This window comes from Mauremys reevesii, linkage group 5 (assembly GCF_016161935.1).
Source record: "Mauremys reevesii isolate NIE-2019 linkage group 5, ASM1616193v1, whole genome shotgun sequence".
NCBI classification, from domain to species: domain Eukaryota; kingdom Metazoa; phylum Chordata; order Testudines; family Geoemydidae; genus Mauremys; species Mauremys reevesii.
The window spans coordinates 22,417,300-22,436,029 of record NC_052627.1 but is presented as its reverse complement, the minus strand read 5'-3'; the positions used below and the strand labels follow the sequence as shown (position 1 = coordinate 22,436,029).

Genomic DNA, 18,730 nt, shown 5'->3' with positions numbered 1-18,730 from the left:
ACAAGTGAATGGGAGTTTTTCCAGGGACTTCAGTGGGTTTTGGATCAGGCCCTTAGTACTTACTAGGAGCACAAGCAGCAGAATCTTCCCTTCCTTCATTTTCAGTATGAAATTTGCCTTTTAAACCACTTTCAGCACAAAAGAAACAGGCGGCAGAAGAAAGACCTTTTGAGAACATATGGGGACACCTAGCTGCTGTTCTTTTTCTTGACACATTTATTTCTAGGAATTAGTGCATTAATTTTCTAAAGTGTTAATTGCGTTCATATCTGTGAGAGTTCGTATTTTCTGTGCAAATTTAAATAGATGTTACAGGTGCACCTGGTAAGAAATACAGCAAAGAACTGAATGTCAGACCTATGTGAATGGTTTGGAACTAAATCCTACCACTAACTGGCAAATTTGTTAGTGTAATCTTAATCTGTATAATGGGAAGGAGTGACAATAATGTGAGAAACGTGCTGCTCACCTGGAATGTAAAACAAAGCATATGTTGACCATTAAGCCCCAAAGGGCCTGTTGCTAAGAAAAGGCCTATTGTTAAGTGAACTAAACCCCTATCAAACTTTAAGAATAATTTGCAATAATAATGTTAACTAGTGCAACCTTTACTAAGAGTGGAAAATTTAGTTTAGTAAGAGTAGGATGTTTCGTATAATATCCTGTGTATCAGAAGAAGTGTTTTTAACTGCAAAATGTACTAACCACATTGCTATGGAAAGTCTGGCTATTGCAATATGTACTTGGAAGTTTGCAACATGTACCAGAGAAAAGGAGATATACATAAGTGTCATGTGTAAAAAGGGAAGTTATGGCTTGACAACAATCTGTCTATAAAAGATTAAGTTTGAGTTACTGATGCAATAGCCAGTACTGGGACCAGCCTGTCATTTATGTCAGTGGTTGCAAGCTTCGGTTCCATAAAGATTAGGTATCATACACCTCTTCTTATGATGAGTTATTCTTAATAATATAGGTGACTTTATTAATAAAGGCAATCAAGCTTGACTACTCCTATCTCATGATTTTATTGTTACTTAGGCCTGGTCTACACTAGGGGGGCGTGTCGAACTAAGGTACGCGACTTCAGCTACATGAATAGCGGAGCTGAAGTCTAACTACCTTAGTTCGACTGACTTACCCATCCAGACGCTGCGGGGTCGAAGTCCGCGGCTCCCCCGTCGACTCCGCCACCGCTGTTCGCGGTGGTGGAGTTCCGGAGTCGACGGGAGCGCATCCGGAGTTCGAACTATCGCGTCTAGATTAGACGCGATAGTTTGAACTCCGAGAAGTCGAACTCTCCGCGTCGACCCGGCCGGTAAGTATGGACCTACCCTAAGACTGAACCACTAAATATATATGTTCTTATGTGTTACCTTTATATAGAGAGTAAATAAACATCTATAACATTAAAATAATTAGTATAACGGGGAGAGCAGGCACAGTTATTACCACCTTAAAAATATTGCAGACTTTAGAAAGCAAAACCATCGGCATTTAGAGCATCACTTCATCGCAATCTGATCTGAAGAGGAAACTAAGTACCCCAATTTAGCCTCTTACTGAAGGAGCTAAGGGAAGAGCTATACCGAGAGTGTTCCCCTGTAAGAAATTCCTAGTTCATGTTGCAAAAATACCGCTTGAAGAAATGGGCTGGATTCCTTTAGTGCTGTATTTAGTACTGTATTCCAAAACAGAGCCTTCCTCTCTAATACCTTGTAATCTTAACCACCAGCCTGAGGCTTAGAAAACCTGAATTTTACATGTTGCTGTTTTTCTAAACCACAATGTTTGTTTTCAGCAATTAGCATTTTCACTTAAGTTTCATAATTACAGGGGCAGCTCACATAACAGCTCCTTCCTTCCTTCCTGAGACGTTGCGGGGAAAAGACAAGTGATAGTTTTTAGTGTGTTGGCACCTGTAAACACTGCAGAGCAGAACTCCTCCAACAACCCCAAGTAGCCTTTACTGTCACGTTGTGTGCCAAGTCCCAAAAGCGACTGATCCAACACTGTATATTGTAGCTATTTGTAATGTTAATCTCACAGCTGAACTACATTGCCTGTCCATTCATTCCATGCACGGGAATGATCATCCGTATCATAACATCGTTGCAGTACTGATGCAAATAAATTGGTCTCCCACCATCTCCCTGAACTGTATCAGCCCTGTTCAACCTAGCTAAATGAAAAAGTCCATGCAGTGTGCAGGTTTGCCCTTGTCACCTTACAGAAGCATGTTTAGTGATCCATCAGTACTTAACCATACTAAACCTTTCACTTCTGCATTCAGCAGTGAAATTCTTGTAAGTCCTCCCTGTTAAAGTTCTATTGGGACATTGGCATTTCCTTGCCATGAGGCTTACATGGACCAGCCATGGAGGTACATTATTAACCCTAATACCTAGTATATAACATAGCAATGAGTTGGTGAAATAATGCCAGTACCTGGTTTAGCAATATGCTTTGAGCACTAGGATAATAATGGTAATAAATGTGCTCAGAATACATAGATAGGAAAATTAAAAGCTGCTAGACTGGGGGATTAGAGGCAAGGTTCAGGAATACCATCATGCTCCTTACAGTACTGGAGAGGAATGGCATGTTGCAGAAATACTCGACAGGCTTTGGGAAGGAAGGTGGAGGACCACTCACTCTTCAAGTATTTCCTGCTAGTTACTAGAACTTACACAGGAGGCCTCTCTCCATACAGACCGTTGCAAAAGTGCAGTAATCACAGCCTGCAGGTAAGATAAAAAGCAGGGCTTAAGATGGTGTGTCTTTAAAATACAGGGATATCCAAGGTCTTCTGAAATCCACTCGAGAATCTCTCTCCACTGAATTTAAAACTCCAAAAGGCCAGATTCAGCACCATGTGCAACTCTGGTGATGCAAAGCATCATAAACGTGGCTTAACCAATAGGTTAAACCGGGTTTACAGCTGTTCTCAGTCATCGATGCAGACAGAATGTACGGTGAACACTGTATCAGCTTTTATTTCTATGTTCACTACACATTCCTCCATGTCAAAAAATCACAAAAAATATACAGGGAACAGCTGAGAATTTCAGAGCACTGGTTATGTCTAGGAATTGTTGCCACACACACATCAGCTATGACAACTGAGCAAATCCATCATGGCTGTTGGGTTTATTAAATCTTTCTCTGCTTAAGGGATGTAATAATAGCAATGAATAGCAGCATATTCGGGGTGGAAAGATAGGTTTATAGATGTCTCTGAGACACTGTATGGATTAGCCTGTGACTGCCTCTGTACCCCCAACATAATAAAATCATTACACTACCATTTGCAGTGAAATATTGCAGCAATCTAGCCTTTGTTGTAAGATAATACCCTTGAGTCATATTGGACCCAATGGTGTAGTTCCAAAACAACTCTTCATTTAATTTTTATTGTAACTTTCTTGCTTATGGCATTTTAAGTATTTAAATGACAATTAGTCCTAAAATACTAAATTGCTATCAATGCAGGGTTGGGTTTTTACAGCACTTACAGTCCTATAATAAAGCCCTATAATAGTTGTCAATAAAGTGTTGTTAATATTAAACTGCAGCTCTCTCGCTCTCTCTCTCTAAGGCTCACTGAAAGTCAATTATAAGGCTTTGCACTTCTATAGCACTTTCCATTTTAGGAACATAATTAAGTCCAATTCCTGAGACCAGTGGCCAGTCAGAATAGCCATGATCAGTTTGGATATGGGAAAAGGATAACAAGATCTGTTTAGCTTCAGTCATGCTGCTCTGCCCACATAAAGTCAATGAGTTACTCTGAATTTACCCTGAGAACAGAATTGGGCCCTAAATGATCATATATATCATCCAGCAAGTCAATTTGAGCTGGAAAATTAGCTTTGATCCAGGTTGTCCAATTGTCCAGTCAACTAATATTTGTCTTAGGTGGAGTCATCAGTAGTAATGTGCTTCACTAATTAACTAACTTAGTAGATAACAAGGAGACAGAGACAGGGTCTCTGCCTAGAACCCCAAATCTGAGCAATGTTCAGCTTTGTAGGTCAGGCTCCATTTTCACCTGCTCAGGCTCACCTCTGATTACCCTGCACTCATTTAGTGTTCAATTGTGGCAGCCCTGTGGTGTGGAATACCCACTAACGTAAAGGACTATACCCTACTCTGTCACTCAAACTAGTTTGAGTGGTTGGTAACCTTTGGTATAGTGATGATTAATGCCGTTCAATGGATACATTATGTCCCTCTTTGAGACTCATTGCTTCGGCATGCCCTACAGGAAAAGAATTATACTGAACATAATACAAAACCAACCAATTCTCTAATTAGTTTTTCCTCTCTGAGTTTCTCTGCGAGTCCCATCTTCAAAGGGTCATTCAGTGAAGGTGGCCATTCAAAAAAAACCACAAGGAAATATTTTTTTCACATGACGTATGATTAGACTATGGAACTCACTGAGGCCTAGAGCTTGGCAGGATTCAGAAGTGCTTTAGACATTTATATGGATAACATGAAAATCCAGAAATATAAAAGAAACTGCTTTATGAAGGGACAAAACACCTCATGTATTAGCGCTTATTGGGGGCTAGGAGAAAATTCTTTTTTGAAGCAGGTTATCCCATAACTGTCTACCGCAACATTTTTTGCACCTTCCTCTGGAGTATCTGGTCCTGGCCACCGCCAGAGGCAGGATACCGAACTATGTGGAGCACTGCTCTGATCCAGTACGTTAGTGCCTATGTTTGGTATTTCTGTCTACTAGAGTTGAAGCTCTTTGGGACAAGCACCATCTTCATTGTGCATCATGTAGTGCTGAGCACATTACTGTTAGTTAACAGCTATAACCCTGCAATTGGATATTATAATTAATGCCCCAATTAAAGGACCACTTGCCATATTTATGTAACTACATTAGGATAGAAAATAAAAATTTAAAGTGGCTAATCCAGTTTTGAATTCTGTTTCTGTGTAAGATCCCCTTGTTTTTGGGTTGCCACATTGTTTGACTTTTGCTATTTTTAATGGATTTTTATAGTGAATTTTATTTTGTTTTGAATGTCTGCACAGCACAGGGTGGCCTGGTGGTGGGAGTATTCTCTAAATAAAGTAATCACTAATAATGATTAGTTAGTACCAAATTATTTAAAACTATGATAAACTTATGAGGAATATTTTTTATTTCTTAAGCATATGCACACACACACACACACACACACACATATATACACAAACACAGAAGCACACAATGAACTGGTGGCATTTTTCCAAAATTTGATTATTTTGACCTTTTTTTGATGAAATTTTCAATGTTGACCAAAAGGAATGAATTTTTCATGAAAATGTTTGCCCAAAAATGCTCATTTTTCACCTGCTCTAATGTACATGTAAAACAACTTTATTATCCAAATGTCTTCTGGGACAATGATTAGGTTCAGCTAATTAAGGTTAAGCATTACTGAGGGAATTTCCGTTGTAATTAATAGTCAGCAGGGCACATGACCCTTTTTCGAAAGGCAGAGTAGTTGGATAATTAAAGTTATATATTGTAGATCTTGGGAAAGGTGCTGATTTCCTCCCTCCACAAAATAACTTTATTTATCACATAATAAGTGATGTTATATTTTTTCCCCTATTATCTCTTCCCCTTCTTCAAGGTCTCTTCCTATTGTACTTTGTATATGGGACCTTTTGACATCGGTGTGTCTGTACATATGCTAACACAATGGGTCACTGTGAAGGGAATGATGTCAGATAGCTTATACAAGGTCACTGGAAGAGTCTGTTTCAAACTGAATTTAACAAAAGATGGATGTGCCCATTCAAAATGAAGTAAACGGCAAGTTGGATTTCTAAGTTAGCAGTTTTTAATAACTTAAGATAATGCACTGTAAAGCTATTGATGTATTTGTGCTATGCTCATTACACAATGAAGGAAACTCAAAGAAAGCCATATGTGTTGACATCAAGTTTTACAGTGTGCCATTCTATTTTTATTTAACACCATACTGCAAAAAAGGATTAGCCGTAAGCATGTTTAAGTACTTTGTGGGGATGTTAGAAACCCCACATTTACTAAAAAATAGTTAATATTTAGCTCTTAAATAGCACTTTCATCTCACAGTAGATCTCAAAGTGCTTAACAAAGGTGGTCAGTATCAGAACCCTGATTTTACAGATGGGGAAACTGAGGCAGAGAGGTGAAGTGAGTTGCCCAGAGTCACCCAGCAAGCCAGTAACAGAGCCAGGAATAGAATCCAAGTCTCCTTAAATTGTTGTAAACATACTCACATATAGTTATGACTATATTATAGGACTATAAAGAATTAGTATCTTGGAATGAGAAGCAGAATATTAACCGTTCTACCTGAAAGACCATCAGGATCAAATCTAACCTTGTACTGTAGGAGTTAGCAATATCTAATTCTTGCTTTGCAACTTAACCTGCTATATGGGGTTTGAGCAAAATTAGATTTGTGTTGAGTAGTAACGTAGTCCTCAAGTAACCCCACTAACTTCCATGGGAGTACTCATGGAAAAAGGCACTATTTAACATAAGGTATGGTTATTTCTACCTCTGAGACACATCCAGCCCTGATGGGTCTGACTCCAGTGAGCTCACTTACTCCAGGGCTGAATTTGGCCCTCTATATCCATTTCTCTCCCCCCACCCTCCGTCTAGAAAATAGGGACAATACGCACCTACTCCATGGTGGTCTTGTTAACATTAATTGTAATTTGTTGAATTGTGCAGAGGGAGGTCTGCCAGAGTTGGCTATGGCTGTTTTTGAGGGGTTTAGAAAGGCTGAGAAATTCCATTTCCTAGTCAGTAGTTACACCAGTTGGAAGCTGAATCAATGTGGGAAAGCCTAGGGACTTCAGTTTTATCAAGTGTGAAAGCTTTCACCTATTGATTCATTCAAACAAATATGAAATTGGTGATAGTTGCATGATCTCTCACCAATAAAGTGATCCAGTTTGACTTCAGTTTACCCAGACCACTGTGACAAAGAGTTTGTTATAACACACTATATTCATCTTCGAGAATTTCAATGGAATACTGCTTCTATGGAAGGGCTCTCCTCACTGTAATCTCTTCCTAGGTTAGACCAAATGGACTTTGGTCATTTGTGTCTGTTATCACTTGCACACAGAACCTGCTCCAAAGCCCAGCAAGGTCAATGGGAATCTTTTCATTGTCCAAAGGCTTTAGATCAGGTCCCTGCATACCATGCATGGAGATGTTTCTAGGAGTTTGTCAGTTACCTTTTGCTTAGAGAAAAAGCAAGTCTACATTTTTAGTATTAAGATGTAAATGAGCACTGTAGAAGAGGAAACCTCTATTTTATAGCCTCATAGTGATAGATATTACTGAAAAATAGCAATACGCTGCACTATTCCACCAAATATCCACACTCTTATCAATGATTAGGGAAGCCTCAACACCTTGTTGAAGGCAGTAAGGATTATTGTTCCCATTTAAAGTGTAAGGAATTTTACAAACAAGGTATGTGACTCACCCAAGCTACTCCACCCAGTGGTGAGATTATTCACTGAAGACAGTTGGTCTAACAAGTAGCCAGCCATGACTGTTAACTGTGCTGCAGGGCCACTTGGTTTGGCTTGCAATTACATTTTTTTTTTTATTAGGCATCATTGTATTTTAATAGTTCGTGATTCCTTTAACAAAGAGACCAGATGGGCGAGGTAATCTCTTTTATTGGACCCACTTCTGTTTGTCTCTCTCACCAACAGCAGTTGGTCCAATAGAAGATATGACCTCGCTCACTTTGTCTCTGCTATCCTGGGACCAGCGCAGCTTCACCACCACTGCATACCCTTTAACAGGGGCAGTTCAGGAACACAAAGCCAAACATTTTTTAAAAGGCCAAACAAGTGGGTGTGCAATCTCTTGAACCCACAAAAATGAAAATTTTCAAGAGGGAGAATTTAGATACCACACTGCTCAGTGAGTGCCTCAAACAGGAGGCATAGACAATCTACAATAAAATGTGTGTTGTGGCCAGCTCCTTAAAACCCTGAAGAATATTGACCACAGATAATTAAGTTATTCCATCTTCCATTCTAGTTATACATGAGAGTGAGGTCTTGCACACTGGCTTTAAAATAATAAGCATGACAGGCTAAACACTGCAGTCTTTACTTAGCCACTACAATGGGAGTTTTGATGATGGTATGGGGCCATGGGAACTTGGCAATCATGAGTTTGCAGGTGTGGGTGCATGGACTTGGATACACTGAGTAAGGACTACAGATGTTGGCCCTGGCTTCCCCCCGCTCCCTCCCCTCTCAAATCCAAGTCCTATTGAAATCAATGGGAACTTTGCCTTGGATTTCAGTAGGACCAGGATATGGCCCATGGCCTTTATAAGTAGTTCATAAGATAAGAGAATAAAATATGTAGCTTTCCTTACTTTCCCCGGGTAGTTTCAAAACCGGATTTTTTGAAGTCAGCATCCTTCTTAGTGCTGGTGGCGCTGTAGTACGACAGCCTGGGAGATCTGTTCCCTGTTCTTTGCTGGCTTTTAACAGCCCCTTGTTGGGGAGGCATCTTTCTAGGAGTGCTCTGTGGAAAGCCCCCCGTGCTGTTGGATAGGGCTCCTTGCTTAGCATTTGCACCATCACGATTGCTGTTTCCACTGGACTGTGTTGTAGGGGTGGAGGTTTTCTTCTCCTGGATCCCTGGCAGGGTTTTCAATCCCTGAGCCTCTTCTGTGAATGCAGGGGTGATTTTCACAGCATGTTCCCATGATGTACTTGCTGCAGCTGTTTGGATCTCAGAAGGGGTGGATACAGGGATTGCCACTCGGTTTCTGAGGCTGTGCGTTGCAGTAGGAGGTGAAGTCAAGTCTGCATGGCTTGGTTGGGTTTCACCATCCCTAGTCTTGGGCCAGGGCTTGCCAGTGGTAGAAGATCCCAAGCTGCCACTCTGCAAGTGCGATAGAAGCAATAAGACGATTATCTCCTTCATCCTGTGTTGTTTAGTAAGATCCACGAGATGTCTCGCATGTATTCCTTGTGTGAGGATCCTGCAACCGCCTTCTCCTCCTCCTGAGGTGCAGCTCAGAGTGAACCTGCACAGACAGTGATCTGCCAGTTTTGTTTCTGTAGAAGAGGAAACAGGTTTTTAGTGTTTCAAAACTGACTGAGGAAGCTCAATTTCCTGTTTCTGTGAATTTCTCTGCAACCTGTGCCCCCTTACAGGGCTGGAGCCTGGAAGCTTTAGGGGAAAGAAAAAAAGGTTCTCTGCTGAAACTACAGGATGAAGATACATGTTGTGCCATTAATGTGGAAACATTGTCAATGAAGTTAGTTTGAAGGGGAAAAAACATCAAACCAGTTAAGTAATTTCCCTTTCACATGTATCTGTGCACAGAACATGAGTTACTTGTCAAATGTGCCACTTAGTTGTTCATATCTGCTGTGAACTTGCTATTGAGTTCCCCAGCAAAGCACTTGGATGGACTTCAATATACTGGTACATTTTGTAATGTTTGCCATGTTTCTCATTGGGGTTTGAATACTCAAGCAAACAACAGCTGCAGGAATGGAGCTGGTAGGGAAGAGATTGCCTTTGCACTAGACTGAAAAAGTATAAATGAATACAATAAAACCTTCAATATAATAACTTGATCTACGTGCCATGAGCCAATACCTGGCCCCTTCCTTGTAACACTACCCTGTGGGACCAGGGCACTTTGAAGTTTATGACAGGAGTGCTATAGTTATTATAGACGCATCAGCAGTAACTCCAGAGTTGAGGTTGCATTCAAATTTTGCATTTAAAGCCTTTTTTATATTTAACAATTGAATTTAGTCTCCAAATTTAATATATGCTCTTTGTGGGTCAACTGAATTTTCTATAATATTTTTGTTCAAAGATTTACTAACTTCAGCAGAGGAAACATTTCTGAATGAACCCCTACACTTACAAAATGTCCCCCCTCCTCTAGCTTAAGAGCCACAGCAATTTCAACACACACGCACACACACCCCATTTCTGAAAATGTTAACTTTAAACACAAATAGACTTATTCCCTTTCCTCATTATAACCTGCTTTATCTCTGGGATGAAAAGCCAATAGACATTTTGAGTTCTACTAGCTACTTCTGTCCTCTGATGCTGCTAGCCTGACTCCCTCTGTCTCCACTCAGTACAGAGACCCTGAGGAGCCAAAAAAAGAAAAACAGGCAGCAACAGGTATTTGGGAGGCATAGGGGATAGACTGAAGATCTGTCAGGCCATGAAAGGTAGAGTGGGGCAGTTAGTGAATAGTGGAGCTACATAAAAGGTTCCTTCCTATGTATCAGGGCTATGGAGGGAATCACGTCTTTATGTGGTTCATACACACTCAGTGCCTCATAACGCTGATGATGTCTTGACTTCACAGCACAGCAGGCAACAGTGAACTAAGGAACCAAGCGGTGAGTGTAACAGGGTGCTCTATTCACCACTAGACTGGCACTTCCTCCTGGTCATGGTGGGGAATAGCTCACCAAGTCAACACCCTTTCCCACAGTTGCACACGACTCTCTCGCTCCACAAGCTGCTACTGCCTCTTTGTGACTCAGCCCTCCAGCCAGATCACTGTATGCATTTTCCCCTCCTGGGGTGGGAAAGTCTGTCTTTACCAGCAGCCCTAGGCAGTCTTCCCATTCACTGCTTCATCATGCCATTCTCTCAGTGGCTGGCGGGGAAACCTGGGTCCACCCTCCTCCAGGTTCCAGCTCAAGGTCTGGTCTCTTCTAGAACCTTACTGCCTTTTCCTGAGCCCTAGCTTCCCCTGAGTCCAGGTTTGCTAGCCCAACCATACCTCCCTTCTCCAAGGCTGTAACTACAGAGTTTCCTACCAGTCCCTTTTGCTTCCAATCTTGTGTCTTTATAGTCCCAGTCCAGCTTGTTCCTCCTCAGGTGGGCTCTCTCATTCAGCCAGGGGATTACTTGGCTACCTGATTCTCCTCAGCTGTGGCTTGTTGGGTTAATTAGCCCCCTTCTCAGTCTGCATCAACCCTTTCCAGGCAACAGTGGGGTAAACACCCCATCACAGGAAGGAATGAGAGAGAGAGAGAGAGAGAGTGTAGGGGTGGCCCATTCATATAGGCGAACTAGGCGGTCACCTGGGATGCCAAGTTAAATGGGGTTCCAAATTTGAGGAAAAAATAAAATAAAAAAAAAGGAAAAAGGAAAAAAATACAAATAAAATGATGTCATCATTTCAATTCCTGTGTGCATATGGACGGAATATGAATTATAATTCATTTCTCTACACTTCTGAGAATTTATTAATATGTCAAATCTTTAATTTACTGCAAAAATAAATATTTTCGTGAAATTTTTTTTTTGCGAGGTAGAGTCAAGATGACCCACTCCACAACTTTGATATGCAATAACTCAGCCACAATGAAACACGCCTGCCAGCGGCAAGAGCTGCAATGCTAGTGACACCTAACTCTAATATACATCAAGGTCACATAAGCAGAAATTCATGTAGAGCGGAGCTATAGCAAGTTGCTACATGTCAAATGGTCATTTTAACACACGTCACAGGTAGATGGTTAAGAATTGAGCAAATACTGTGGAAAAATGCATTTCTTGGTGCCAAAGAATAACATCTTTCACCATTATAAATCCAAAATGTGAGTATCTTTAAGCGTTAAACCTTAGTGTTTATACAACCTCGGGCTGTATAATTATGAACTTGCATGACCTTGCATCTGTCTCAGTTCTGGTCCTGTTAGATTCCCTGCCCCTGTCCTTTCAGTGCCAAGGAGTATTTTCAGAATGACTATCCACCTGCATAAAACTTGGTAGAGAGGTAGATCCTCACTAGATCTGATGCCACCAGCAGGTTTATTACTATCATTTTAAATGTTGGCTTTAGGTACTTTGTAGGCATTGTTCATGTTAATTCTGAAAGTTTAATACATTCTGTACACCAAATTGGTTGTTGGTGGCAAGGAGCACACAAGCCTGATTTGGAGGGTGTGGAGGGGTGACACCAGTTGGTCAGAAAACTGAGGGATAGAATTGCTGACTTGAATGTACAGAAGCCTGATTTGTATGTCTTTGTGTGCATGTCGGGTGGGGGTGGGGGGTCTGTCTGTAAGACTTGTGAATTCTAGTTGATATTATGAAGTTGTTGTCATAAAATTTCCTAATCATAGGAAACCTTTCTATGTGTATCCATCCTGATGGACAGGTCCTACAGCAAGTACTCACTAGGCTGAGGACAATGGGAAACATACTTATGCTAAGCAGGGAAGCAGTTTGGCCAAGTTGATGTTAAGGAGAATGGGGGTTAGGAGTGGAAAGTTACTGAAGGTTGACAGAGAACAAAAGGTTCTAAAAGAAATCACTGGGGGAAGACCCATAGGACAGTTGGGGAAGAGGAAGGAAGGGGTTAAACTGGCCAAGGTAAGGTTATCTGAGCTGGGGGAGAAGGCTGTGTTTTTGTGCATATAAGTGATGCATTGCAACAGAAGGATGTTGGATGACACCAAGTGACCCTAATCCAGGCCCACAGAATGGTTTGGTGTGTTGAGGAAACTGAGACAGGGAATTGCATATAGGGTTTACAATTTTGGTTCCAATCTGTGTGTTTAAGTAAATAGCACTAGGGTGTTAGAATCCTGGGCAAAGTGTTTGCATGTTATAATCTACACCAAGATGGACAACATGAGCCTGAGAAGGAGCCAGAATGTACCAATATACATTGCCAGAGAGCCACAGTTATACTCAGCAGCCTCCCATCAGCTCCCCCACCCTGCTCCCAGCATCTCCCACCCACCGGCAGCCCTGTTGATCAGCATCTCCCCCTCCTTCCCCTCATCTCCTGATCAGCTGTTTTGTGGCATGCAGGAGGCTCTGGGTGAGAAGGGGAAGGATCGAGGGTATGGCAGGCTTAGGGGATGGGATATGAAGAGGTGAAGTGGGAGCAGGGCCTGTGGCAGAGCCAGGGGTTGAGCAATGAGCACCCCCCTGGATATTGGAAAGTTGGCACCTGTAGCTCCAGCCCCGGAGTCGGTGCCTATACAAGGAGCCGCATATTAACTTCTGAAGAGCCGCATGTGGGTCCAGAGCCACAGGTTGGCCACCCCTGATCTACACGGCCCCTGGAAGAGGTAAAACACCTATGGGTGTACTTTTGGGAAAGGACATGCTGAAGGACATTCTGAGCTTCAAAAACTTCCCAGTTGACATCTTGGATGAGCCCCCACTTGTAACGCTGACAGGCCCTAGTTTTCAGTGGGCAGGATTGAACCTTGGACATTTGAATCTTAGTGTAAGAGCCTTGTCTGTATGAGCTGAAAGCCACATGCCCCTTAAGTCAAAGTTGTAGCAGACTCCTCAGTTCAGATGGTTCAGGCACCGGCCCTGGCATTGTGGCCATGAAAGTCAGTATGTACAGCTTTCCTCTGGATGTCTTCTTGGAGAAAGGACCCAGAATATCTACAGCTACATGCTGAAATGGAACCTCAATCATGGGGAGTGGCTGAAGAGGGGCCTTGACCTAGTCTTGGGCTTTCCCACTCTCTGACACACCTCATGACACCAGAGATAGGTAGAAATGTCCTTGCTGATTCCCTCCCAGTTGGAATGACTTCCCCAAATGGTCTTTGGTCCTGTTCACCCCAGCATGGCCACTAGGGTGATCGTGGGCTAAGGTCAAGAGTTTTTCCCTATACTTAGTTGGAACTACTGTCTGAGAATGCCAGTCCTCCTTGTGCCCACCAGAAAGGGTCTCCTTGTGTAAGAGTCCTCCTTCTACAACAAACCTGGACCTATTAGAAGAGCTGAGAGGTGGTGGGTTACTCTGGGCTGCCGTCCAAGCTCCCTTGAGGCTCTCATCCGCTTCCTGCTCTACCTGGAACTGCTCCATAAGACATTAGTTCCTCGTTATGTTGTGAACTTCGTCTGGGTCACACGAAGCGATGCAGATGATGCGGGTGTCTCCATTGACTGTGAACTGCTCTCCGCTGGTGCGCTAGGTGGTATTTCAGGCTCCAGTTGACCTTGCACCGGTTTAGCTGCTGCTGCATGTGCAGGCTCCATGGAGCTCGTTGGTGCTGGCTCCTGACTCTGGTGGGGTTGTAAGCACAGGCTGTGATGCCAACTGCTCCGCCTGATCCGATCCTTGCATGGGTTCTGGCTGGGTCCCAGGAACTGGATCTACAACCAATGTCATGGATTCTGGTCTGGGGAATGGTTCCGCCACCTCCGGCTGGGTCAGCGAGCCAATGGTATCTACGCTGTCCGTCTCTCCAGTTGGGAGAACAGACAAAACGACAGACAAAGGGAGACGTTTCCTCAGTTTTACAAAGTTCAAGCCCCATGCGCATTCACTTCCTTTTACCTATGAAATGCAGTGAGACTATTTAACCCTTTAGAAGTAAAGCAAATAGAGAAGAGCTAAGAGGGATTTTATAACTAACTGGCTGACTGGGTGTCCATAAAAGGGAACTCTCTCTCCCACCCCACAGCATTTAACACATCTTTATGAAACAGGCCCCCCTGCGGCCATCGGGGGGCCGGCCCCCCTGCGGCCGCCGGGGGGCCGGCCCCCCTCTGTAGGACAGTAACACTCACATGCATCATAACAAGATGAATAAAGTCCCACTTCGTCTCATCTCAGACCCAGGAAAGTTGAAACTGTGTAAGCTTCTTGCCCTGGAGACTATATGCTCAAGGAGAGGAGGCATACTCCTCCAGAGTCCTGACTGGCTTCATATGGAATAGTTCCACAGCAGCGCCCGGCGAGTCTGTGACAACTGGTGGTAGAGGCAGGATCAAACTGCACCCCATGGACAGAGCATCCTGCAGTAAGTGACTGGGGAGCAGTAAAACAAAGGGGGATTAGCGAGAGACAGGCATGTTTAAGTCTCTGAAAGGCGCGACTGCAGGAGGCAGAGGAGCCTATAGAAGGTCAGACCAAAGGTCTATCTAGTCCAGTACCCCGTCTTCCAACAGTGGCCAATGCCAGGTGCTTCAGAGGGAATGAAGAGAACAGGTCATCATCACGTGATCCACCCCATTGCCCATTTCCAGCTTTGGGCAAACCGAGGCTAGGGACACCATCCCTCTTTCCAACAGATTTTGCAATTTAAAGCAGATGAACCCAGTCCCTTAACTGGCATCATAAAGACACATGCTGGACATGCACATATGCTGGACATGGACGTTAGAGAAGCAATCTGCTACAAATAAGTGGAACAACTTTTACATTTCTACCTTTCTTGTGTGACCCTCTGGGCCAAATGTTTAACAGACATCCTTAAAGGCTTCCTCAACATTTGTAGGCAGATTTATTTGCAGGGCAAATTGGTCAGTTACATGTAGTTTCTGGATTTCCATAAGACTTTGTGCAAATGCCGAGGTTTAGCCCTAAAAGATCTGTTAGCTAGCAGTCAGACAGGAAATTAAAACCTACTTCTAAAGCAGATAGGTAATTTATTTATTGACTTTGAAATATTAGCACCACCTCTTCAGTATCTACTGCTTGTCCATTAGTCCTTCCCAGAAGTTCAGTAATAAGGTCAGTAACGATAATATCCACTTTTATAAATAAAATATTTGCATGCCAAGAAGGGACACCATCAAGGTGAGTTGTCCTAACTCCCTACAACAGGTTATCATGTGTATGTTACATTGAGGGGAAAACAATTGGTAAAGAAACAGCTTTTTGTTTTATACTTCCAGGTATGCACAACAGAAGCAGGAAACAACCTCCCTGGCCATCCCAAACGAAGCCCTGGCTGCACCAATACACGCCTTTACCTTCCACTCTACTGCCTTAATCAGCCCAATCTAGATGAAGCTTCAACTGGTCCAGCTTGCTGGGACAACTGACAGCATCACCTAGGCAACAGCTTATTAGGCCATGTTCAACGCTCTGCAGTGTCTCCCCAGTGCAGGAGTTGCTTTGTGGTCCTAGCCCTAATCTATAAATCCCCAATGATGTGAGCTAGATCAGGGGCTCTGAGCAACCCTTCAAGAATACACCAATCCACACAAGAAATATGACTGACAGAGCTTGGGGGGGTGGCGGGACACAACAACACTCACTGCTCAATTTAAGCTTCCCTCTGGAGCCGAGAGCCCTCTCCTGTGGAACATCCCTCTGCTGGAGATCGGGAATAGCCTATATATTTTACAAAATAAAATGCTGGAACATCCTTGAAGGCCTGGCCCCAGTAGAGGACAATGAGGCAAACTTTAAAATGTGTCCCATTCCATAAATACACAATACATCCCATAGGGCTCATTTTCTATACAGCAATGAACAATTTTTTTTAATAATGGTTTTAGCCACCTATATAAAGTACTATGATGATGGTTGTTTTACTCTTGGCTAGGGTAGATACATACTCTGCAGCAGTTGGACATACCAGCTTCACAGTTACCTAGTGCTTCTGTTTTGTGAATTACACTGCGGGGGATGTGATCCTTTATTTGGGTTTATTTTCTTGTTTGGAGAATCGCTGCTTGCTATTCCAGTGAACAAACAAGTCAGGTGATCTCAGGTTCCTGTGTGCATATGGAATAGGCACATGCATGTATACAAATGAACTAATGTCTGCATGAATATGTTCTGCTTCAGCCCACCTCCCTACTTCTTTTTGCTGTCCAGCATCTTGAGAGTGACACACACACACAAGCAATCCTGAACCATGCAGTTCATGCCCTCAGACAGGTAGTGAGCTGATGAAAAAGGAGTATTTAAGAAAACATATAATTACAGGAAAATTTAAGTTACACAGTTTTTGGAGGGATAAGCTAAATCGGGGCTAATGAAACTGAGTCATTTAGACATCCATGCATACCTGGTTGGATGGGCTCTACACTATGCTGTTTAAGATGCTCTATCAAGACTTTCCAGGGCTTGCAATTCATACCTGGGAAGAGGAAGAGTTCTGATCTTAGGTTGAAATAATCCTGGGAAATATAGTTCAGCAAGGGACCACAATCATTTGAATTAGCTGAATTGCAGAATCAAGTCTGTTCTATTATCCTGAGCTACAATGTCTCAGAACTACTCTACCATAAAAGATCCCACATTCCTTCTGCCTTTAAAGAACATAATTAGGGTACTGACAAACATTTAGCATCAGATTTTCAGAAGGCTAGAATGGTGGGAGCTGGCAGGTGTGGAGCACTTTTGAAAGTCTGGCCACTTCACTAAAGCACCCAAATGGGAACTGAGCTCTTGAAAATGTGGCAACAAGGGATCAATTCTGCTACAGCACACACTTCTAGTGTCTTATTAGTAAAAGTTTCCCACTGAAGTCAGGGGGATGACTCGTGGAATGAAAGTACTGCTCAGTGAAAGTAAAGGAGAGAGGAAGCCTGCCCTTAATGCACAGACTAGGCCTTTTCTAGTTTGGAATTTATTTGTTCCAAGGCAGCACAATCTAAAATAAGAACAAACAAACAAAATAAATAAAAAACACATAACCAAATTTGGGCTAGGCCAGGAGCTAAGTAAATTCAAATCTTAGCAGCACAAATATTTATATGACTTACCAGCAGTACTTATCCCATCCAAAAAAGAAGTTCCAGGTAGGCAATCTTTGATTTCATTTTGTATGAAATTTCTTCCAAAGGACCTATGGAATATGGAAATAAAAAGCAAGTGCACCCTGGAGTGAGTCTCCCCACCTCCTTAACTTTGTATCCAACATGGACAAAGTAAATCACTTCATGTTAATTTGCTGCTGAAAGAATCCCTTCTGCAGATAGGGGTCTAGCAGCATATGTAGTCACACAATATAAAAGTGGCCAAGAACAGTAAGTCATTTACTGTTCGCCAAAGGTGCTATCATCAGCTGGTTGTACACCTGGGCTGAGATACAGTGCTTGCCATGAGGTGTAGGAAAAGAGAGAGTGGACAAGGAAAACTACAAAAGTGTAGTTGTTTCAGACATGCTGCAGTTAAGGGAATGTAAGAAAAAGCATTGTAACAGGGTTTACTCACCACTATGCACTTCCTCATGGCCAGGCATAGGATCACAGTGTCCTTGGGGGGGGGTAGCAGCCCTTGTCAACAGTCACTCTGGGGCTGTGGTGGTTTCTTGCAGATAACTCACCCTTCCAGCCAGGGCACAGTCTTTAGCCTGTTCCTTCCAGGGTCAGCTATCCACACTAAAGTTCAAAATTATCTTAACAGAAATAAAAAGCTTCCAGCCTCTCCACAGCTCTTCTTCATCGAGGTCACATTCAGACTGCAGCCCCCTTTCTGGGCTCAGCTACCTTTGTACACCACTTCCTTGGGGCTGGTAGGAGAATCCAGTCCCAACCTCACTTTCAGGTTACAGCCCAGGGCTCTGTACTGCCCAGCTAAGTCAAATCCTCTACCCATATTGCAATTTTCCCTGTGCCATTTCCTTCCTCACCTCTTTCCTTCCCTTCTAGGTCTCCCAATCTGTCCCCTGGGTGCTCCCTCAACACCCTGCAGGCACCTTTTGACTCCCTGCATTCTCTTTCCTCCAGCCCTTCCTCAGCTGGGCCCACTCAGTAGTTAACCTGAAATCACCTAATTTCTCTCAGGTGGGGCCCATTCTGTAATCAGGGCTGGCTTCCTCAGGGGCTCTCTATTATCATCTGAGAGCTCTGGATGATTTCTGAGAATTGATCTCCCTCTTTCTCTCCATATCTATCTATCTCTATCTATCTATATATAGAGATAGATAGATATGAATTTTATTATCAGGCTTTGGCTCTGACCCT

At 42.9% G+C, this 18,730-nt stretch overlaps 1 protein-coding gene across 5 annotated transcripts in view; it reads right to left on the bottom strand.

Moving 5' to 3' along the window:
• The window catches only part of MMRN1 (multimerin 1), a 67,444-nt gene extending 48,962 nt beyond the window's left edge, over positions 1-18,482 (bottom strand). For 2 of the 5 annotated variants that reach the window (XM_039540838.1, XM_039540839.1), the window contains exons 1-3: positions 17,979-18,482; positions 16,828-16,899; positions 8,421-9,111 (exon numbers count right to left, since the gene is read on the bottom strand). In XM_039540838.1, the coding sequence (XP_039396772.1) occupies positions 8,421-9,111; positions 16,828-16,899; positions 17,979-18,006 (791 nt within the window). In that variant the 5' untranslated portion in view covers positions 18,007-18,482. Of the gene's footprint in view, positions 1-8,420; positions 9,112-16,827; positions 16,900-17,527; positions 17,611-17,978 lie in introns of all 5 variants that reach the window. The other 3 variants (XM_039540840.1, XM_039540841.1, XM_039540842.1) reach the window with 3 other exon arrangements.
• Positions 18,483-18,730: the final 248 nt, after the last annotated feature.